A 23,599-nucleotide genomic window follows, 5' to 3' on the forward strand; every position below is an offset into this window, starting at 1 on the left:
TAATGCTTAAAAAATAAAGTTTTTTAAAAGGCCGCAATTAATAAGGAACATACCGTGAAATATAACAATACTGAATATAAATATGACCCCAACAACATAAAGTCTGTATACCTGTACTGATATTCAGAAGGAGAATAATAAGAAGTTGAGCCATAATTGCTTTGAAAGTCTTTAGTAATCTCACTATCTGGGATTATTGGACTATATGTTCACATCCTTGTTTTGGTACTTGTTTCTTGTGGAAATCATTCCTTTAGTCTTCTGTTCCTGCTTTGCTAAGAGTTTCCAATAGGAATGAATGTTACATTTTGTCAAATACTTGTTTGCATCCATGGAGATCATTTGGTTGTTCTTTTTAGTTCAGTGTATTGAAATATATTGATTGACTTTTGGATATTAAACCAACTTTGCGTTCCTGGGATAAAACCCACTTGGTCATAATGCATTACCTTATATATTGTTGGATACAATTTGCTAAAATTTTGTTCATAATTTTTGCATATTGTTCATCAGGGATATTATATGTTCCTTGTAATCTTTTCTAGTTTTTGCCTTTTGTAATCTTTATCTGATTTTGATATCAGTGAGTTGGGAAGTATTCTTTCTTCAATTTTTTGGTAAAGTTTGCGTAGAATTGGTCTTATTTTTCCTTAAATATTTGGTAGAATTCGTCAGTGAAGCTCTTTGGGCCTGGAGATGTTTTTAGTGGGAAGATTTTGAATATATAAGTTCAATTATGTTTGTAGAGAGTTATTGAGGTTTTTAAAATTTTTTAGTGAGTTCTGATAGTCTTTTTGTCAGTTGTTAAGTTATCAAGTTTTAGCCTAAAGAATTTCATAATATTCCCCACAATCCTTTTATTTTATTTCCTTTTTTTTTTTCTTGAGACAGAGTATCGCTTTGTCACCCAGGCTGGAGTGCAGTGGCGCGGTTTCGGCTCACTGCAACCTCTGCCTCCTGGGTTCAAGTGATTCTCTAACCTCAGCCTCCTGAGTAGCTGGGACTACAGGTGCACCACCATGCTTGATTAATTTTTCTATTTTTAGTAGAGATGAGGTTTCACTCTTGGTCAGGCTGGTCTTGAACTCCTGACCTCAAGTGATTCACCTGCATTGACCTCCTAAAGTGCTGGAATTACATTTGTGAGCTGCTATGCCTGGCTCCCTACATTCCTTTTAATATTTGCAGACTCTTTACTGATGTCACTGCTCTCATTTGTGATACTGATTGATGATTTGTATGTTCTTTTTTTTTTCCTGATCAATCTGTCTAGAGGTTTATCTGTTTTATTGATTTTTTTTTTCCCAAAACAACCAGCTTCTGATTTAAATAACATTTGTTTCTTTGTTGTTTTTCTGTTTTCCTTGTTTGGACTAGAGTTTCCATTTATAAGTGTTATTGTTTAGCCTTCAAATGCTTGAGTTTGGGTCTATATTTCTGTTCTGTCTCTAGATCTGTAACTTATCTGTCCATTGCTGTCAGAGAACATAATTTATATGAAGTCAGTGTTTTGAAATTTATTGAGACTTTTTCCTGACCCAGCATCTGTTCTGTCCTGGAGAATGTTCTACGTGCACTTGAAAAGAATGTGTGTTGGGCACCCATGGGTTAGAGTGTTGTATAAATTTCACTTGTGTAAGTGTATGTTTTTGAGTTTTTAAAGTCTTCCTGATTTTATATTGAGCCTCCTTCTATCAATTTTGAGAGCAAGTATTGAAATCCCCAACTATGTTTTTGTTGAATTGTTCACTTTTAAGTCTGCTTTTGCTTCACTTGTCTTTCGGCTCTTTTGTTAGACTGTTTCATAATTGTTACATCTTTCTGATGTATTGGCCCTTTTGTCATTATGAAATATTCCTCTGTCTCTATTTTGTGTCATACTAATAAAATCACTCTGACTTTCTTATGGTTACAGTTTGCATTATGTATCTTTTCCACAATTTTACTTTCAACTAACTTGTGATTTTGAATCTGAGGTGGGTCTCTAAGATGCATATAATTAGGTCTTGCTTTTTTATACAGTTGGATAACCTGTACCCTTTTAAATTTGAATGACTTTACGCTTAATATAATTATTGCTATGGTTGCATTTATGTCTGCCATTTTGATTTTTTAAAATGTTTTTTACATTCCTTTGTTACTCCTTCACTGCATTCTTTTGCGTTGAATAAATATTTTTATTACACCATTTTAATCCCTTTGTTGATTTTTTTTAGAAAACAAATTTACATAACATTAGTAAAGAATAATTTATTAGGGACATCCAGAGACCTACTGTCAAACCAAGAGCTAAAGCAGTACGGATATCTTGCATCTATGAATGTGTCCCTCCTCCCCTCTCCCAAACTCTGCCCTTTTCCTGCAGATAACTGTTACTCAATAATTTTTATGTCTTTCCTTTTATAAAGAAAACTGGTTTTATGCTTCAGATGTGAATATTTCAACAACATATTTTATTGATTTTGCTTGGTTTTGCCCTTTATAAAAATGATACCAAACTCTAGTTTGGGGGGACTTGATTTTCCTCTCATTATGTTTTAAGATTACCTGTTTCGTTGCATGCCTTGTAGATCATTTAATTTTCACTTATACTTAGTACTCCAATGTGCAGAAAACCCACAAATAATTGATCCATTTTCCTGTCAGTGGACATCTTGTTTATTTCTGTTTTTTCTGCTATAAACATCTTGTGTAAGTTCCTTGGTGCACATATGTAAGGGGGTCTCTATTCTTTTTTTTTTTTTTTTTGAGACAATCTCGCTCTGTTGCCAAGGCTGGAGTGCAGTGGTGCTGATCTCAGCTCACTGCAACCTCCATCTCCCGGGTTCAAGTGATTCTCCTGCCTCAGCATCCCAAGGTTAGCTGGGATTACAGGCGCCTGGCTAAGTTTTGTATTTTTACAAAATGGACGGGGTTTCCCCATATTGGCCAGGCTGGTCTCGAACTCCTGACCTCAAGTGCTCTGCCTGCCTTAGTCTCCCAAAGTGATGGGATTACAGGCATGACCCACTGTGCCTGGCCTGAGGCTCTCAGTTCTTAAGAGTAGAATTGTTGGGTGATGTGTTATAATTTTTTTTTTCTTTTTAAAATGTATTAAATATATGTAATGAAGTTTACTATTTTAACTATTTTACAGCATATAATATAGCAGCTATAATACATTCACAATGTTGTATAACCACCAGTGCTGATTTGCAGAACTTTCCCATCATCCTAAACAAAAACTCTAACCATTAAGCAGTAACTTCCCATTCATTCTACCCTCAGCCGTTGGTAACCTCAATTCTACTTCTGTATGACTTTGCCTATTGTAGATGCCTCATATAAGTGGAATCATATATTTGTCCTTTTGTGTCTGATTTCTTTCACTCAGCATATTTTTAGTGTTCACCCATGTAGTATGTATCACATCTTTGTTCCTTTTTATGCCAAATAATATTCCATTACAGTAGGGCCCCTGCACCCCCCCCCCCCCCACTCCTGCCCCTTATCTGTGGTTTCAGTTATCTGTGCTCAGCTATGGTCTGGAAATATTAAACGGAAAATTTCAGAAATCAACAATTGATAATTATTAAATTACTCACTCTTCTGAGTAGTGTAATAAAATCTCTTGTCCCACCCAGGACACAAATCATTTTGTCCAGTGTCTCCATGCTGTATACACTACCTGTCTGTTAGTCACTTAGTAGCTGTCTTGGTTATCAGATTGTCTGTCACTGGTATCGCAGTGCTTGTGTTCACGTAACCATTTTACTTAATAATGGCCCTAAAGCTCCAGAATAGTGATGCTGGCTATCGGATATTTCAAAGTGAAGCCGTTTTGAAGTTTTTTCTTTATGTTGAAAAGGTGAACATTTTTGACTTAAAAAGGAAAGAAAAAAATTTTATGTGCAAGTTTCTAAGATTTATGGTAAGAACAAATCTTACCATAATATGTGAATTTGTGAAATTGTGAACAGCATATTCCTATCATTGTTCTGTTACTGTTCATCTCTTCCTGTGCCTAATTTATAAATTGATCATATGTGTACATATATATGAATATATATGTAAAAACTATATATATATATATAGGGTTTGATACTATCCACAGTTTCAGTCATCACTGCAAGGTCTTGGAACTGTGGCTACTGTAAGGGGTGACTATTGTAACTCAACATTTGGGTTGTTTCCGCGTTTTGGCTATTGTGAATAATGCCCCTATAAACATTGGTGTACAAATATTTGAGTGTCTGTTTTCAGTTGTTTTGGGTATATACCTAGGAGTGGAATTGCTGGGTCATATGGTAATTCTATGTTCAACTTTTTTTTTTTTTTTTTTTTTTTTGAGATGGAGTTTCACTCTTGTTGCCCAGGCTGGAGTGCAATGACGCGACCTCGGCTCACTGCAACCTTTGCCTCCCCAGTTCAAGTGAGTCTTATGCCTCAGCCTCCCAAGTAGCTGGGATTACAGGCATGCACCACCACGCCCAGCTATTTTTTGTATTTTTAGTAGAGATGGTATTTCACCATGTTGACCAGGCTGGTCTCCAACTCCTGACCTCAGGTGATCCTCCCACCTTGGCCTCCCAAAGTGCTGGGATTATAGATGTGAGCCACTGCGTCTGGCCTATGTTTAACCTTTTGGGAATCACCAAGTTATTTTCCACAGAGTCTGCATCGTTTTACATTTCCACAAGCAGTTTGGAAGGGCCCCAATTTTTCTACGTTATGGCCAACATTTGTTATTTTTGGTCTTTTTGGTAATAGTCACCCTAGTGGTTGTGAAGTGGTATCTATTGTGGTTTTGGTTTGCACTTTCCTAATGAATAATGATGCTGAGCATTTCTTCATGTGTTTGTTGGTCATTTGTATTTCTATGATACATGTAGAAATGTCCATGTTTTTGTCCACTTTTGAATTGTTTGTTTTTTTTTTGGTTGAGTTGTAGGAACTTTTTTAGAAATTCTGTGGACCGGGTCAGCAATGCGGGTCAAGCCTGTAATCCGCGACTTTGGGAGGCAGCCGCAGACGGGTGGGATCTGGGCTTGAGTAGTCAGGAGATCGAGACCATCCTGGCTAACACGGTGAAAACCTCTCGCCTACTTAAAAAATACAAAAACTAGCCGGCAGTATGGGAAACAGTCCCAGCTTACTTGGGAGGGCCGAGGCAGGAGGAATGGCATGGAACCCGGGAGGCGGGAGCTTGCAGTGATTGAGATCCGCCATTGCACTCCAGCCCAAGGCAGAGCTTGTGACCTCGGCCTCCCCAAAAAAAAAAAAAAAAAAAAAGAAATTCAGAATTCATATCTTAATAGATATGATTTGTAAATACTTTCTCACATTCTGTGGGTTGTCTTTTTACTTTCTTGATAGTGTCCTTTGATGCACAAAACATTGGCATTTTGAAAAAGTCCAGTTTTAACTTTTTTGTTGATAATCTTACGTTCATACATCATTTTCCTGTTTTTCTTTAGTTTTTGTCCGTTGTTCCCTTTAGCTAATTGACCATATAAAGAGAATTCATTTAATGTTTTTGACTAGTAATTCCAATATCTGGGCTTTCTCAGGTATGGTTTCTGATAATTCTTTTTTTTTTTTCCTCGTGTAAATGGGCCATACTTTGCTGTTTCTTTGAGTGCTTTGTAATTTTTTGTTGTAGTCAGAACCTTCTGAGTATTGTAATGTGGTACCTCTAGAAATCTTATTCTCTCACTCGGAGATTTTGCTTGTTTCCAGCTGCAGCCATCCATTTGTGACATTTTCAAACTGTTTGTACAAAAGCTGTAGAACCCTCTCCCCACTCTTATCCTTCCAAAAAAGAGTTCTGTCTCTTTAAATCTTACTGTAGATCCTGTTTCGGCTTTTTCCCCTTAAATCTTCTGGTGGCTGCTGCTTGGAGAAGCAGCTGCAGTCTCAGAAAGGTGAAACCCAGGCGGGAGTCTATTCTGGTCCCTTAGGTAACTGCTAGACCAACCAAAATGCACAATTTTGGGAAGAAAAGGTCCCTCCTGTCCGCCCTGGCACCAGCCAGCTGCTTCCAGCACATGTGCCACTTTTCCCCACAGCTGTGTCAGGGCTGAGGATGGAGGGGATGGTAGCTGGTTCATGTAGGCCACTGTCTTACCAGAGATCAGTCTCTCTGTAAATACCCTGTTCGGTCCCATAGTTCTGAAATACTTGATTACAATCACACTTTCTAGTTCAGTGGTTGCTTTGGTGGAGGGACTGATCCCTAGAGCTTCCTACTCTGCCATTTGGCATGAAATCATTGGTCCTCATGTTGATTCTGGTTTCTTTTTCTGATACTGCTTTTTTTTTTGAGTTATATTTTCGTGCTTTAATAATACAGTCTACTTCAGAATAATACTTTTATTCTCGTGAAATATGTAGGAACTTTGCTCTTATCTCCCCCCACCCCATACATTACATTTAAGTATGTTATAAACCCAACAAAATGGCTGGGTGCGGTGGCTCATGCCTGTAATCCTAGCACTTTGGGAGGCCAAGGTGGGCAGATCACCTGAGCTCAGGAGTTTAAGACCAGACTGGCCAACATGGCAAAACCTTGTCTCTACTAAAAATGCAAAAATTAGCCAGGTGTGGTGGGCATCTGTAATCCCAACTACTCAGGAGGCTGAGACAGGGAGAATCACTTGAACCCGGGAGGCGGAGGTTGCGGTGAACTAAGATCACGCCATCACACTCCAGCCTGGGCAACAGAGCAAGACTCCGTCTAAATAAAAAAAACCACAAAACCAACAAAACGTGTTGTAATAATTTTATACAACCATTATCTTTTTTAAAAGTTGGCAAAGAAATGAGAAAAACATTTATTTATTGTATTCGCCTACTTACCATTTCTGTTCTTTATTTTTTCCAGTGAATTTGATGTTGCTTTCCTTCCTCTTAAGGGGCTTTCTTTGTTACTTACCATAAGGCAGGTTGCTACCGTAAAGTTCTCTCAGTCTTTGTTTTTCTGGAAATGTCTTCATTTCACATTCATTTTTGAGGATTAACGCTACCTAGAGAATCTGTTGACAGTTTCTCTCTGTACTTTAAATGTCATTCCATTGCTTCTGTCTCCATTGTTTCTCATAAGTGATCTATTAATTTGTGGTGTTGTTTTCATGTCTGATGAGTAATTTTTGTCTTGCTGTCTTCATGATCTTCCCTTTGCCTTTCACCCTCAAGAGCTTATATATATGTGTGTTATTTCTTTGTTTATCCTATTTGAGGGTAATTAAAGTTGAGTAAATTTGCGGTTTTCTATTGGATTTGGTAAGTTTTTGCCCATTATTTTTACAGGTGGAATTCTCTTCTTCATGGAATTCCCATTACATGTATGTTCTTAATATTTTATCTGTCCCATAGGTCTCCAAACTTCTTTTAATTTTTGTTTAATTTAATTTAATTTTTTTTGAGACAAAGTCTTGCTGTTGTCGCCCAGGCTGGAGTGCAGTGGCGCGATCTCAGCTCACTACAACCTCCACCTCCCGGGTTCAAGTGATTTTCCTGTCTTAGCCTCCTGAGTAGCTCAGGGGATTATAGGCGCCTGCCACCATGCCTGGCTAATTTTTGTATTTTTAGTAGAGACAGGGTTTCACCATGTTGGCCAGGCTGGTATCGAACTCCTGACCTCAGGTGATCTGCCCACCTCGGTCTCCCAAAGTGCTGGGATTACAGGCGTGAGCCACTGCTCCCAGCCTTTAATTTAAAAAAAATTTTTTTGTTGTTTGAGTCGTTTATACCATTATTTCCTGTAATTCTCTATACCCCTGACTTCCTCTTATTCTATAAAAATGTTTACAATAGATCCTTGAAGTCTTTGCTAAATCTGAAGTCTGAGAAGACATTTTAAGGTGCGTGTGTGTGTGTTTCACATGTTGAATGTGGGTCGCTCTTTCTTTGCATGTCTTGTAATATTTTATTTACTTACTGGACATTTAAGACAACATTATAGAAATCTAGATTTGGATCTCCCTACCTTTTGCCAGGTGGTTATTGCTTTGTTTTGTAATTCATCTGGCTGAATCTGTGAAATCTCTTTTGTATTGTGCAGCTGCTGATTTCTGTCATTTATTCTGCCTAGTTTTAATTTGTAAGACTTGTTTCTTATTTTGTTTCTTCTGTGGCAGCATAGCTTAGTATTCAGCCAAAGATTGATAGGTTGTAGTGTCCAAATACCTTTAGCCAGTAAGGCTGTGCTCAAGTGTGCCCTGGCTTTTATTTTCTGTTGTGTTTTCTCAGGTCTCTTTTGCATAGGCATGGAGGCTTAGTTGACTGAGGATGTAGTAATGGCTTGGGCTCCCTCTGGTCTTTGCTGGACACGTGCACAGCCTCTGGTCAAGGTGGGATTTGTGAAGTGTTTACCAGGCCCACTGTGCTTCTCTCACTACATGTAATTCCGTGTTAAATCCCTGGTGTTTCTAGTGCTTTGCTTGCCCCAGACAGAATTGTGACCTCAAGTAGCAGACCTTGTTTGTTTCCCATTGAAATCACCACTTTAAACTGGAAACTCTCCATCAATTGAGTCCCATCTGGAGATAACAGTGAATCTGCTGGTTTTCCCTGCTTACCTCACCCTCGTTAAATTACAGTTTTGTCTAGCTTTATAGTTGCCTTTCAGGAAGGGGATTTATCATCTTCCTTCTTCTGCCATGCTAGAAGTGAATCTCCAAATTAGAATGTTAGAATATACTATTTTTTTGTCTTAATTAATGCTAAATTTGCTGTCAGTTTTTTTCCTGTGACAGAGATTTTAAACTAGAAATTTTAGTTGCCTTCATTTCATTGTGAATGCTTTAAAAAATAAGAGTATTTGTCAAGTTTTGTTACTGTTGAGATTAAGAGATTTGACTGTGGATTCCAGTATAGCTAGTGCCTCATCTGTAAAATAGCCACAGTAATAGTTCTACCACACTAGTTTTTGGTAAAGAGTAAATGAATTAATTAAAGCACTTAAAATACTGTCTCATAAAAGTAAGTACTAGATAAATACCTGCTTTCATGTATGTTTATGTATTTATCATTTTCTTCCTAAAAATTTGGCTTCAATTTGTAATTCCTTGGCAATTAAATTTCTAAACTCTTGGAAATACATCACATTGGTAGCTTTCCTTATCTGCCTATGAAGTGACATTAAATTGTTTCCTAAGTAGTATTACATTTGAGTATTTGAATGTTTACCCATTTTTCATGTATCTATGAAATTTGCTGCACTGTAGGTGGTGAGCTTCATTTTCTCCAAATTGGAGGAACCTGTGATGATATTGATGAAGCTGATATACTAGTGGATGGATCTCTTTCTAAAGGAATAGAACCATCTTCAGAAGGTTCCAAGCCTTTATCAAATCCTTCAAGTCCTGGCATTTCAGGTATGATATTAATTTTTTAAATGATTTTTAAAAAATGATTAGGTATTATTTGTCTTTTTTCTAGTTGTCGGAAGATGTAAACATATTAAAGTAAGGAGTGATTCTCAACCTGTGTGGTATGTTACTCAATATTTGTGAAGTCATCTAAGAGGTTAAAACAAACATTTCAGCCGTTAATGAGCTTTTAGTCTAATTAGAGGAGGGAAAAATCATATAAAAGAGAAATCATTAAGTAAGTATAAAATTAGTAGACTGGCTCATTTATTAATATTACTACTGGAATTGAAAAGCTGAAAAAAATGCTGTCACTGAGTATATATTTAGGTGGTATATTCACACATATGTTGTCCCATCCTGAATCTCCAGATAGATTTGTTTATATTTGTTTGTTGTTTTTGTCTTTTTTCCCCCATCCTTGTCCCACATTGCCCTCCAGAGCTAATTTTTCAAAAGAAGTTTTGCTAGCATGTTACTCCCTGCCGAAAAATCATTATTTGCCTTGTAGACTTTTATGAAATCATTGTAGTCTGCTTCTCAATCTCCAGTTACTTGAATTAACCAAGATGTCTTGGTTAAGTATACAACTTGGTATAAAAAGCTAAAATACTGAATATTCTCATATTTTATAGGTTATTGGTTGAATGGAGAAAGATTTTTATATAAAGTACAGAAAACTACTTTTTAGTAGAGGAAAGATGAATTTTGTAATGAAGAAATAATGTAAAGAAAGGAGATTGACATGCTGTTAATATTTACAAACTAATCAGATTTAAAAGGGTCTAGACTTTGAGAAAAAGATGTAATTTGAATTAAACTTGTAATAATTTTATAGAACTTGCCATCATTTTTTTCTTTGTGAAAATATTCTAAACCTACCAGATTTTATATTTTAGTATTTCATTACTTTTTAAAAATGGGAACAACAGCTTCTCAGCATTTTTTAATGTTATACATTTCACTGATATGAATACATGCATAGCATTTGTAAAGAAACCTAATCAGTATGAAGCACATTATTACTTTTATAATACTAGCATGTACACAAGATTTTCTTAACTGCCACAGAAATAGAAAAAACACAATTTAATTTTTCAGTTTGTAAGTGTTTATTTACCATAGAGCTTTTGACTGTTTTAGTTTTTTATTCATTATAAAAGGGCATATGTTATGTACTTGCTGATGTCTAGCATTTATTTTGTAAAAAACAGGGTCTAAAAGTGAATTTTGGTCTGATGTACATTGACTTGCACTTTAGTACCACTACTTTTCTTGCCGTCCTTATTAGGGCTAAAGTTCAGTAAGACCTTTTCTGACGGGTTTGGGTTTCTTCAATAGTGAGTATTGTCTCTAATTTTAAATATTTAAGTTAGAATTTTCTTCTTTGCTATTATTTAGCCAGAGTTAGTTATCTTAGTTATATGTAGATACCTGAGTCCACTTTATTAACTTTCAGAATATTTGGCAAGTGTTGCAATAGAAAACATAACCGTGAATTAAAACTTCATTGTCTTCTTCTTTTTTTTTTTTTTTAAACACCTATTTCAAATACTACTCTCACTAATTTTAAGGAGTTGATTTATTGGTGGACCAGCCATTCACCCTCGAAATCTTGACATCTCTAGTGGAGCTAACCCGCTTTGAGACTTTGACTCCAAGGTTTTCAGCGACTGTTCCTCCATGCTGGGTAGAAGTTCAACAAGAACAGCAGCAAAGGAGGCACCCTCAACATTTGCATCAGCAACACCATGGTGATGCTGCTCAGCATACTCGAACTTGGAAACTACAGACCGACAGGTAAAAGATTTTCCGAAGATGTTTAATTTTAAGTTAATGTTATATATTTGTTAGAGACAATGTAGAATTCCTAGGTTTATTACTGTTTATCTTTTTTTTTTTTTTTTTTGAGACAGTCTCATTCTGTCACCCAGGCTGGAGTGCAGTGGCACGATCTCGGCTCACTGCAACCACTGCCTCCTGGGTTCAAGTGATTCTGCTGCCTCAGCCTCTCAAGTAGCTGGGATTACAGGCGTGTGCCACCACGTCTGGCTAATTTTTGTATTTTAGGTAGAGATGGAGTTTCACTCTGTTGGCCAGGCTGATCTCGAACTCCTGATCTCAGGTGATCCACCCACCTTGGCCTCCCAAAGTGCTGGGATTATGGGCATGAGCCACCGTGCCTGACCTGTTTATCTTTTAAACTGTCTAAAAGATAAACAGTAATATACCTAGGAATTCTGTGTTGTCTCTAACAAATATGTAAGCTAATTTTTGCATGTTGATGACTTTGTTCCTTCTATTTGTCACACTGATTTTGGAAACTTATATTCTTATTCTGAATTTTAGGATAAAATAATGAGAGTAATTTACTACTGCAATTAGTTTGGTCACTTAGTTCACAGATTTATTTAACAAATACTCAAATGCTTGTTTTGTATTTAATAAAAGCAGGCACTGTTATAGTCACTAGTAATATGGGTCTCATGGAATTTACCTCCTAATGGCAATAGAAAGTAGACAGATACATATACCATGCCATATGGGCATAAAAGCTATGAAGACTGTTAAAACAGAGTATGGCAATTGAGTAGTTGTTGGATAGGTAATTGCATGTAAGTGTGAGAAAGTGAGAGAAAAAGAGAGAGAGTGTATATGATATTTTCAATATAAGGGGCCTAAGAAAGTCTTCCATGACAATAGCAATACAGAACCCTGAGGAGTATATTTTGTGAATTCTAGGAAGAGAAATATGACCATTGTTGTTGGAGTGCTGTGAATATAGGGAAGAGTGGTAGGGAGGGAGATCCAAAGAGGTAGCTGTGAGCTGGGGATGATCACTCATGCTTGTAATCCCAGCACTTTGGGAAGCCAAGGCAGGTAAATCACTTGAGGCCAGGAGTTTGAGACCAGCTTGGCCAACATGGTGAAACCCCATCTCTACTAAAAATGCAAAAAGTAGCTGGGTGTGGTGGTGTGCATCTGTAATCCCAACTACTCGGGAGCCTGAGGCAGAGAATTGCTTGATCCTGGGAGGTGGAGGCTGCAGTAAGCCAAGATTGCGCTCCACTGCAGTCCAGCCTGGGCTACAGAGAGAGACTCCATCTCAAAAAGAAAAAAAGAGGTAGAGGGTACCTGGGAGCTGGATAATGAATGCCATTATAAAAGGTCAGGCACAGTGGCTCATATCTGTAATCCTAGCATTTTGGGAGACTGACTCAGGAGGATCACTTGAACCCAGGTGTTCAAGACCCACCTGGGCAATATAGGGAGACCTCGTATCTATAAATAATAAAATTTAGCTGGACGTGGTGGTATGTGCCTGTGGTCCCAGATATTTGGGAAACTGAGGTGGGAGAATCACTTGAGCCCAGGCGGTCCAGGCTGTAGTGAGCCATGATTGTGCCACTGCACTCTGGCCTGGGTGACAGAGTAAGACCCCCATTTCAAAAAAAAAAAAGACTCTCATGCTACGTGAGATGGGAAAGTGTTAGCAGGTTTGAATACAGGAGTGATGTGGTATGATTTATATTTTACAAAGATTACTTTGACTTCTGTATTTAGAATGATGGTTGTGGTGGTGGAGGGCAGTGATAGAATGGTTCTAGTTTGGTTGCTGTTGTGCTAATTCAGGAATGCTGATGGTAGCTTGGACCATTGTGGTAGTGATGGAGGTAGTGAAAAGAGTGGTTAGATTCTGGATATAATTTGGAGGTACAAGGAATAGAATTTGCTGATGTATTGAACATACTGTGTGAGAGAGGAGAATAAAGGATGGCTTTCAGGTTTTGGCCTGAGTTCACTGGAAAATGAAGTTTCTGTTTACTGAGATTTGAGAGTGGGTTTTTCATAATGAGTTTGAGATGTTTAGTAGACTTTGGATGTGAGCCTTACATTTAGTGGAGGAGTTTGGAGATTTTCATTTTCCAGCATATATATAGCATTTAAAACCCAAGAATGAATATATATAAGAAATGCAAGAAATTGTTGTTTTAAAATGAAGATTCTGGGACCCTATTCATAGATCTAGGGTAGGTACCAGGAATTTGCAGGATATTCACATTAAATCGTTCACACTTTGAGGAATAAGAGTTTATTGGTATGTGCGAGTCTCAAGGCAGGTGTAGATTTCTAAAGTAAGATCATTCATTGCCCTATGTTTAACCTTCTCCTTTGGGAGCTATTTTCTCTCTTGATCCCATTGAGAAACACTAAATTTTATTGGAAGCTGCAAAGCAAAAAGTAGAAAGGTGACCTTAATGATAATATGGTTGTGGCTGAAGTAAGATATTTGCTTTATTTAGCATTTTTCCCCTTATTTGACAGCAACAGCTGGGATGAACATGTATTTGAATTAGTGCTACCTAAAGCTTGTATGGTTGGACATGTGGACTTCAAATTCGTTTTGAACTCAAACATCACCAATATTCCACAGATACAAGTGACACTGCTGAAAAATAAAGCTCCAGGATTAGGGAAAGTCAATGGTAAGAATGGATCAAAATTTATTGTTGAAGATTTTATTTTGTGGTTGATTTCTGAAACTAATTTTCAACTTGGCTAAGTTTCGTGTCCCTTTCTGCCTGTTATTGCCATTTGCCTGCTCTACTTTTTGTGATTTTATTTAGAAAAGTAATTCAGAGAACATTTCAAAACTTTTCAGTAACCCAGTAATGTTCAGAATTGCATAAACTTGAATCATATAATTATGCTTTTTTGGAAGTGGGATTAGTTCCTGTGTAAATTAGTTTGACTTTTAGCATTACTAGCTTTATGTATTTCTTTTCTTAGGAGAAGACTTGATTGTGAATAGAACTGTTATGGAAGTTACTTTCAAGGTTATTAGTGAAGTCAGCCTTTCATGTAACGCTAAAAATACGCTCATTTTTATTTAGCTTTCTTACAAGTTCAGAATTTGTTGTACTGAGTTATTAGATTATACACATTTAGCATGGTTAGAAACTAGCTGTTACTACTCACTGTTTTCTCCTTAATAAGTTAGTTTAAGGGGCTGGGGATAATTTCACGGTAAAATGGCAACTTAACTCCAGTTTGAAACATTGAAACTTGAAAATTTTCCTTTTTGAAAAAGTACGCATACATCTGGCACTCTCTATCTGTGGGTTTCACATCCCAGCAGTCTACCAACCTCAGAAACAACCAATCATGGATTGAAAATATTATTTTGGGTGGGGGTGGGAAATAAAAAATCAATACAATAAGAAAATATACAAATAAAAAGTAATATTAGACCACATATGGTGGCTCATGCCTCTAATCCCAGCATTTTGAGAGGCCAAGGCAGGAGGATCACTTTAGCCCAGGAATTTGAGACCAGCCTGGGCCGTGTAGCAAGACCACATGGCTGCAAAAATTAAAAAAAAAATTAGCTGGGTGTGGTGGTGCGCACCTGTGGCACTACTCAGGTGGCAGTACTCATGAGGCTGAGGCAGGAGGATCACTTGAGCCCAGGATTTGGAGGTTACAGTCAGCTATGACTGCACCACTGCACTCCAGCCTAGGTGACAGAGTGAGACTCTGTCTGAAATAAATAAATAGTATTTGCATGGCATTCACATTGTATTAGGTTTTATTAGTAAACTACAGATGATTGAAAGTATACAGGAGGATATGAATAAGATTGTATACAAATATTATGCCATTTTGTATAAGGGACTCGAACATCTGTGGATTTTGGCATCTGGGAGGGTCCTGGAACTAATTCCCTACAAATACCGAGGGGCGGATGACTGTATGTGTGTCTGTGTATTTATGTGAGTTTGTGTGTATATGGGTGTGTTCGTATGTGTGCAATCTTTTGACAGATTTTGAATTAATTGGGTAGAGGACTCAGGATTTAGTAGTTTTAAAGCTCTGCAAGTGCTTATAGTATGCAGCCTAGGGTAAGAACTTTTAGTTTAGGTGCCAGCAGATTGTTTCTTTAGGCAAATATTTTATTACCATTAAAAGAGAGAAGAATGTATAAAACAATTGAATCAAAATTTTCCTCCAACCATTTTAAAGCATCTGTGATGAAAATCACACAAGTTCCCAAGTTAACAGGAAATTTTAGATTTTTTAGGCACATAAATCATTGATATTAAAGAAAATTAAGTTTACTAATATTTTTATCCTCTAGAAACAGCAGTAGATAGGCAGATCACCTTTCCTTTGTCTCCAGCTCTTAACATTGAAGTGGAACAAAATGGGAAACCGTCCCTGGTTGATTTGAATGAAGAAATGCAGCACATGGATGTAGAGGAATCACAGTGTGAGTTAAATTATAGAGCTGTTGTCCATGACAGTAAAAGGAGTAGTGATCTGAATGCAACATGTCGGGCAAGATTTCCTTATGGCTTGCAAAAACTTGGTTTCAAGAACACAATTAAAAAATAACCTATAATTCTGCTTTGGCAATATGCTTTAACTTTCAGCTCATCTTTTGTGAACACAGCTGCGCTAATACTTGCATTCTTGGTTTTTAATATCTTGGGATTTGAAATCAAGTCGTGATTTATAATTTTTTGAAAATAAAGGTGAATTGTAAAATAATATGGGAATGGAAAACAATGTAACAAATAATTGATTATAGTTCCTTAGCATGACAATTCTTATTTTAACACATTCTAAGTATGGTAATTTTTGTGGTGGTATTATATGTAAATGGGATGATATTTGCTTATTAAATATTACATTTTAAATGAATTTAAAAGAAAAATATGTATTTTTCTTTTTAGGTCTTAGATTATGTCCATTTTTGGAGGATCATAAAGAAGACATTCTATGTGGGCCAGTATGGCTTGCTAGTGGCCTTGATCTATCAGGGCATGCTGGGATGTTGACGTTAACAAGCCCCAAACTTGTTAAAGGTGAAGTAATGTATTTTACAAAAGCAGAATTAATAATACCACAGTTGTAAAAAAGATTTAAAAAACCTGATCTCAAAAAAATAAGATTGTTTTCTTTGGGATTTTCATTTGAAATTTCATCAGTTTGCTGGTAGCTGAGGTCATTTCCTGTCATAAGTAACTGTATGGTTATCTGATCCCACTTTTTGTGTCTTAGAGGTCTCAGTGCTTTTTGAAAAAACATTGAAGAAATGACTACAGGATGACGTAGTGTGATGTAACAGAGCTCTTTTGAGTAAGCAGACATTATGTTCTGCCATTTTTACCCTTCCTATCACATCAAAGTCTTATCTTTTCAGAGTTTTATTATATATTATTGCAGTATCTTCCCTTAAAGGAGGGTTTTTTTGGCTTTTGTTTTTTTGAGATAGTCTCATTCTGTCACTCAGGCTGGAGTGTAGTGGCGCGATCTTTGCTTGCTGCAACCTCCGCCTCCCAGGTTCAAGTGATTCTCTTGCCTCAGCCTCCCAAGTAGCAGGGATTACACCCAGCTAATTTTTGTGTTTTTAGTAGAGACGGGGTTTCACCATGTTGGCCAAGCTGGTCTGGAACTCCTGACCTCAAGTCATCTGCCCACCTTGGCCTCCCAAAGTGTTGGGATTACAGGCATGAGCCACTGCAACTGGCCAAGAGAGGTTTTTGTTTTGTTTTTTTGAGACAGAGAGTCTCGCTCTGTCATCCAGGTTGGAGTGCAGTGCTGTGATCTGAGCTTGCTGCAACACCCGCCTCCCAGGCTCAAGCAGTTTTCGTGCCTCAGCCTCCTGAGTAGCTGGGCCTACAGGCGTGTGCCACAATGCCTGATTAATTTTTTGTAGTATCAGTGGAGATGGGGTTTCATCGTGTTGCCCAGCGTGGTCTCGAACTCTTGAGCTCAGCCAATCTGCCTGCCTGGGTCCCCCAAAGTGTTAGGATTGCAGACGTGAGCCACTGCTCCAGGCCAAAAGAGGATTTTTATTAGAAGAGCTTTGACAGTATCAAACAATGATTTGAGTGTCATAAACAAATGCAGATTATAATGAATGTTTTAAAATAATGGGCTACCATGTTGATAATAAATAGAAATATCAGTAGTAGGACGTTTTCGGCTTTTGTATCCTGGGGGTGAATTTAAAAAAACAACACAAAATGACTAGTGCAGTTGTTAAAGTAATTTGGGGTGGGGTGGGATGTAGAGATCTTCTCCAACCCAAGAAAATAGCTGACCATCTATATGTCAACTATTTACATTTGTGTACATTTGCTTCCTAATGTTTGTCCACATTCACACATAACCGTTTAATTGCAGACGTAGTACAGGTCAAGTATCCCTTATCTGAAATGCTTGGGACCAGAAGTGTTTCAGATTTCAGATTTTTTTCTGGTTTTGGAATATTTGTGGTATACTTGTAATATTTGTGGAATACTTAAGTATTCCTGATCCAAAAATCCAAACTATGAAATGTTCCAATGAGCATTTCCTTTTAGCATCATATCGGCTTTCAAAGAGTTTTGCATTTTGGATTTTCAGATTAGGGATACTCAGCCTGTATATACACAGGTTTTGTGCTTTCTTATTGTCATTAGGTTTTCGAGATGTTATGTGTTAGGTTTCATGCTGGGATACAGTAGTGAACAAAAAGTAATAAAATCTCAAATTGTTTAGATTATAAGTTTTGTTCAATGAGAGTGTGAATCTTAAATTTTTATGTGGAAATAGAAATATTGGCGTTTTAAAAAATTTTTTATTTTTTAGAGACACAGTCTCCCTGTGTTGTCCAGGCTGGTCTCCAACTCCTAGGCTTAAGGGGTCCTCCTACCTTGGCCTCCCAAAGTGCTAGGATTACAGGTGTGAGCCACCACATCTGGCCAAAAGTGCTGATTTTGACAAAATGGAGTATAGAATTACATGTGTTTGGAAAGCCTCAGTACTGTTAAAAGTATTAATTTTCTTAGAGTATACTAAGATTTTTTTCCATAAAATTCTCCCTAACATCTTTGAAACTGAACAAGGTAAGTGCTAAGTTTTTATGGAAGAGTAAAGGGGTAACATTGGCCAAAGAAATTTTGAAACAGAATGTCAGATACCACAACACAGAGAATAGTACAGTAGTGTTAAGAAAAATGTAACAGTGTAGTGCTAGCACAGCAGGCAGGTAGCTAAGTAGAGTGATAGCATTTATAATCTTGAAAAGATTTAATACCTGGTAATGCAGCAACAGACTGATAGTTTGCTGGCAGATGTAGTAATTTGATGATAATTAAGAAATGTATTTTATATATAGATTGTATAGTATCCCCGTTTAGTTAATGTAAAACACGTACTAGTGATAATAATTATTTGAGTGCTTTCTTTGTGCCAAGCACAGTTAAGAGTAGTTTAGTTAACTCTGAGGTAGGAACTATTAGTATCATTTTACATTAAAAAACTGAGCCACAGAGAGGATAATTTGTCACGTGCCTAATAAATGGCAGAGCCTTTATCCAAACCCAGGTAGTGACTCCAAAGCCTGCATGCACATTTTTAACCATCAGTACTGTAATGCTATGTGTATATATGCACATATATGTGGATGTGTGTACATGTATGCACAAGAAGACTGGATGGATATATATTCTGTAATTATCTGGATGATAGCTTAATGACAGTTTTGTGTGTGTGTGTTTGTGTGTGTGTAGTTTACAACATTTTTACCATTAAAATGAATAAGATTGGGGAAGAAACATGCCAAATGTTTATCTCAGTTAGTCAAAGATAATGGTTTTATACTATTCACATCATTCCTTTGTTCATTGTTTTTTGCTGACAGCATGTGCAGGTGGTTCAACTTTCTTCTGCTCAAACAGTATAATTTGAAAGTTCTGGCCTACTGTACTTTTTGTGGAGTTAGTTGTTGATCTTGTTCTATGAAGATGAAAAACAGTGGAATTTATTGGTGATTCAGTTATTTTCCCCATTCTACTCCACTTCTCTAGGTATGGCAGGAGGAAAATATCGTTCGTTTTTAATCCACGTCAAGGCAGTGAATGAAAGAGGAACAGAAGAGATTTGTAATGGTGGAATACGTCCTGTAGTAAGGCTTCCATCCCTAAAACACCAGAGTAACAAGGGTTACTCACTTGCTTCACTTTTGGCTAAAGTTGCAGCAGGCAAGGTATGAAACTGTCATTTTGAGCAATAACAATACTGTTGTAAACATTGTGGATCAGATTTAACACACTGTTAGAAGTAGTATGACCCTTCAGTGATGTTTTACTATACACTTGATTTGTCTGTATTTTTTCTTTGGAGTGACTTAAATATATTTGGAAAGAGAAATGTTTTGAATTAACTTTATTATTTTATTTTATTTCGTAGTTTTGAGATGGGGTCTCACTCTTTCCCCCAGGCTGGAATGCAGTGGCGCAAACTTGGCTCACTGCAACCTCCGCCTCCCACGTTCAAGCCATCCTCCCACCTTAGCCTCCCTAGTAGCTGGGATCACAGGCATGTGCCACCACGCCCAGCTAATTTTTGTATTTGTAGTAGAGACGGGGTTTCACCATGTTGGCCAGTCTGGTCTCGACTCCTAACCTCCGGTGATCTGCCCACCTTGGCCTCCCAAAGTGCTGGGGTTACAGGCGTGAGCCACTGCACCCAGCCTGAATTAACTTTAGGCAAATTACCTAGCTTTTATAATGTGTACTGAGTAGAGAGTAATTGTTAGCAGATATTTCCCTTTATAATTATTTTAGACCATAATGTTTATTTTTTTTGGTATGAGAGTTTTTTCATATGCCCTCTGTTGGCAACTCACAATCTTGTTTTTGGTGAATATTTGGGAGTATACAGAAAGAAGTTGGGGAATAATTTTAAGAGAGGTTCTAATCCTCATGGTTGATTTTCTGAAAGTAGCTGTGAACTGTGCAGCTCTTTACAATTGACTTATCTTGGATTTCGTGGAACTCAGGAAGGAGGTTTTGTTTATCATCATTATTCATAAGGTATCATACTGATACTGATCAGTAATACCAATCATCTTACATATATATATAGGTCTTCCAGTTTTTCAAGGACTTCTGTATACTTTATCTGATGTAATCTTCGTTATAACTCTGAGGTAGTCATAGCAGGTTCTGTTATCTCCCTTTTTTAAATATTGAAAGTAAGTGAACCTTAGCAATTGGGGAGCCTGACATATCTCACGTAGTTATTTTATTATTTATTATTATTATTATTAGTGTTAGTATTAGTATTTTTGAGACAGTCTTGCTCTGTTGCCCAGGCTGGAGTGCAGCGATATAATCTCAGCTTATTGCAGCCTCCACCCCCTGAGTTCAAGTGATTCTCTTGACTCAGCCTCCCAAGTAGCAGGGATTAAAGGCACTTGCCACCATGCTTGGCTAACTTTTGTATTTTTTGGTAGAGACGGGGTTTCACTGTGTTCGTCAGACTGTTCTCGAACTCCTGAGCTCAAGTGATCTGTCTGCTTTGGCCTCCCAAAGCGCTGGGATTACAGGCCTGAGCCACTGCAGCCAGCGGGAATTGGACTTAGGACTTTGGTTTTATCATCTGTAATCATTGGGTTATTGCCTTTAAAATAGTGGCTGTGTCTTTCTTTTTTTCCCCTATTGTAATTCCGGAGAAAATTAGTCATTTACTGAATATGAGGGTAAAAGCTATCATTTTAATTTGAGATTTATGTTTTGATGGCCACAATTCAATTATTTTCCTTTATTTTATAACTTTAATGGTAAATGATTTTTAGTTTAGTTTTTTTTTTTGAATTTTATTATTATTTATAATGTTTAGGAAAAATCATCTAATGTTAAGAATGAAAATACAAGTGGCACCCGTAAATCTGAAAACCTCCGGGGCTGTGATTTACTTCAAGAGGTCTCTGTCACCATTCGAAGATTTAAGAAAACATCAATTGCTAAGGAAAGGTAATTTCATTGCATTATCTTGCTATTCTTACAGTAATGAAAGTGCAAAACATAGCAACACACACATAGACACACAAATATAAAAATCTTTTACCTGAAAATTTTTGTTTGTTAATTTTTCTTAAATAATTATAATCTTGATGAGAGTATGAGTCGTCTTTATACTTCATTGGTTTATCTCTTGTGTCTGCACAGTGCTTGTTATGTAGCAGAAATGGATGATAGATATTAATTTGACATACACTCGTCAGGCAAGGGAGCGTGTACCTGTAGTCCCAGCTACTCAAGACGTGGGGGTAGGAGAATCTCTTGAACCCCCAAGAGTTTGAGTCCAGTCTGGACAACAGAGAGACACCCAATTTCTGGAGAAAACAAAACAAAAAGAAATTATGCACATTCCTTATTACATTATAACACATTATTGTAAATGTAATTAAAAAATTTTTTTTCTACAAATGAAATACTTGACGTATAGCTATTAATTGTTTTTATTTTTTTTTATTTTTTATTTTTTTTTTTTTTGAGACGGAGTCTCACGCTGTGTCACCCAGGCTGGAGTGCAGTGGCGCAATCTCGGCTCACTGCAAGCTCCGCCTCCCAGGTTCAGGCCATTCTCCTGCCTCAGCCTCCGAGTAGCTGGGACTACAGGCGCCCGCCACCACGCCCGGCTAGTTTTTTGTATTTTTAGTAGAGACGGGGTTTCACCATGTTAGCCAGGATGGTCTCGATCTCCTGACCTCGTGATCCGCCCGCCTCGGCCTCCCAAAGTGCTGGGATTACAGGCTTGAGCCACCGCGCCCGGCCTATTAATTGTTTTTAAATGTACTTGCGATGTTCATGATTTAAAATGAAACATTACATTACCAGCCAGGTTGTGATAGCTTTAGTTGTTCTGTTTTGGTTGGTAATGTCTTTATATTTTCTTTTTTTGTAGAGTGCAACGATGTGCCATGTTACAGTTTTCAGAATTTCATGAGAAGCTTCTTAACACTCTTTGCAGAAAAACAGATGATGGCCAGATCACAGAACATGCCCAGAGCCTTGTGTTGGATACTCTCTGTTGGTTAGCTGGAGTTCATTCAAATGGACCTGGAAGGTTAATAATTAAAATTTTGCTTACCACTGTTGATTGCCTTTTGGATGTTTTGATTGAAAATACAAGATGAGTCTAAATGTCTGCTATTGTTTTGCAGCTCAAAGGAAGGAAATGAGAGCTTACTTTCAAAAACACGAAAATGTCTGTCAGACATCGTACGTGTTTGCTTCTTTGAGGCAGGACGAAGTATAGCCCATAAGTGTGCCCGATTTCTAGCCTTGTGCATTAGGTTGGTATGTTTTTAAGTTGAAAGCATACTTTCTAGGTACACCTGCAATTTAGTGGGTGATACCTTGTTTATAGTGTAATTTGATCCTTGTTTAATGTATGTGTAATTTAAGAGAATTTCCAAAGTTGATGAAGATTGTTGATAATCTTAGCAAGAATTTTGGGTTCTTAGGCGAAAGTGTCATGTTAAATAAGGGTATTTAACTTTTTTTTTTTTTTTTTTTTGAGACAGAGTCTCACTCTGTTGACCAGGCTGGAGTGCAGTGGCGCTGTCTCGGCTTACTGCCGGCTCTGCCTCCCGGGTTCATGCCATTCTCCGGCCCCAGCCTCCCGAGTAGCTGGGACTACAGGCGCCCACCACCGTGCCCAGCTAATTTTTTTTTGTATTTTTAGTAGAGATGGGGTTTCACCATTTTAACCAGGATGGTCTTGATCTCCTGACCTCGTGATCTGCCCGCCTCAGCCTCCCAAAGTGCTGGGATTACAGGTGTGAGCCACCGCGCCTGGCCTATTTAACTTTTAAGAAAAGAAGTCTGCTGAACTTCTCTGCCTATTAGTAGCAGTTTGGAGAATTTGGCAAGGGAACTCTTACACCCCTTTCACTCCTATTTTCCTTGGTTGTCTTTTCTTGCCCTAAAGTGTTTTCTCTCTTATATAACAATCTTACCGACTTTTTTTGTAGCATTGTGCAGACCCCTTTTTTCTAAACCCTGAAACAAATTAGAACAGTCTGCCCTGGTCCCCAGGGAATGTGTCCCAAGACCCTTCCCCTCCCCAGTGGATACCTGAAACTGTAGCTAGTACTGAGCCATATATATGGTATTGTTTTTTTCCTATATGTACATACCTGCAGTAAAGTTTAATTTATAAACTAGACATAGTAAGAGATTAGCAATAGCTACTAATAAAATAGAACAGTTATGATAATATACTATGATAAAAGTTATATGAATGTGGTCTCTCAAAATATCTTATTGTACTGTACTCACCTGTGTTTGAACTGTACTTGACCATGTATAACTGAAACCGTAGAAATTGAAACTGCATATACGGGTTCTTAATGTTTAAAGGTTCCTACTTGCTGCCGTATCTAGGAAGTGTCTAAGAGCTAATGG

At 37.5% G+C, this 23,599-nt stretch overlaps 1 protein-coding gene across 18 annotated transcripts in view; it reads left to right on the plus strand.

Moving 5' to 3' along the window:
- The window catches only part of BIRC6 (baculoviral IAP repeat containing 6), a 258,602-nt gene that overhangs the window by 59,294 nt on the left and 175,709 nt on the right, over positions 1–23,599 (plus strand). For 13 of the 18 annotated variants that reach the window (XR_002516594.2, XR_002516595.2, XM_021924741.2 and 10 more), the window contains 9 exons: positions 9,207–9,356; positions 10,925–11,150; positions 13,677–13,837; positions 15,490–15,621; positions 16,088–16,219; positions 19,211–19,389; positions 21,027–21,160; positions 22,095–22,256; positions 22,354–22,485. Coding sequence is in view for 16 of the 18 variants with exons in the window: in XM_021924741.2 (XP_021780433.1) it covers positions 9,207–9,356; positions 10,925–11,150; positions 13,677–13,837; positions 15,490–15,621; positions 16,088–16,219; positions 19,211–19,389; positions 21,027–21,160; positions 22,095–22,256; positions 22,354–22,485 (1,408 nt within the window). In the remaining 2 variants the exon portion in view is untranslated. The remainder of the gene's footprint in view (positions 1–9,206; positions 9,357–10,924; positions 11,151–13,676; positions 13,838–15,489; positions 15,622–16,087; positions 16,220–19,210; positions 19,390–21,026; positions 21,161–22,094; positions 22,257–22,353; positions 22,486–23,599) is intronic. The other 5 variants (XM_021924732.2, XM_021924737.2, XM_021924733.2 and 2 more) reach the window with 2 other exon arrangements.

Source organism: Papio anubis, chromosome 14, assembly GCF_008728515.1.
Source record: "Papio anubis isolate 15944 chromosome 14, Panubis1.0, whole genome shotgun sequence".
Taxonomy (NCBI): domain Eukaryota; kingdom Metazoa; phylum Chordata; class Mammalia; order Primates; family Cercopithecidae; genus Papio; species Papio anubis.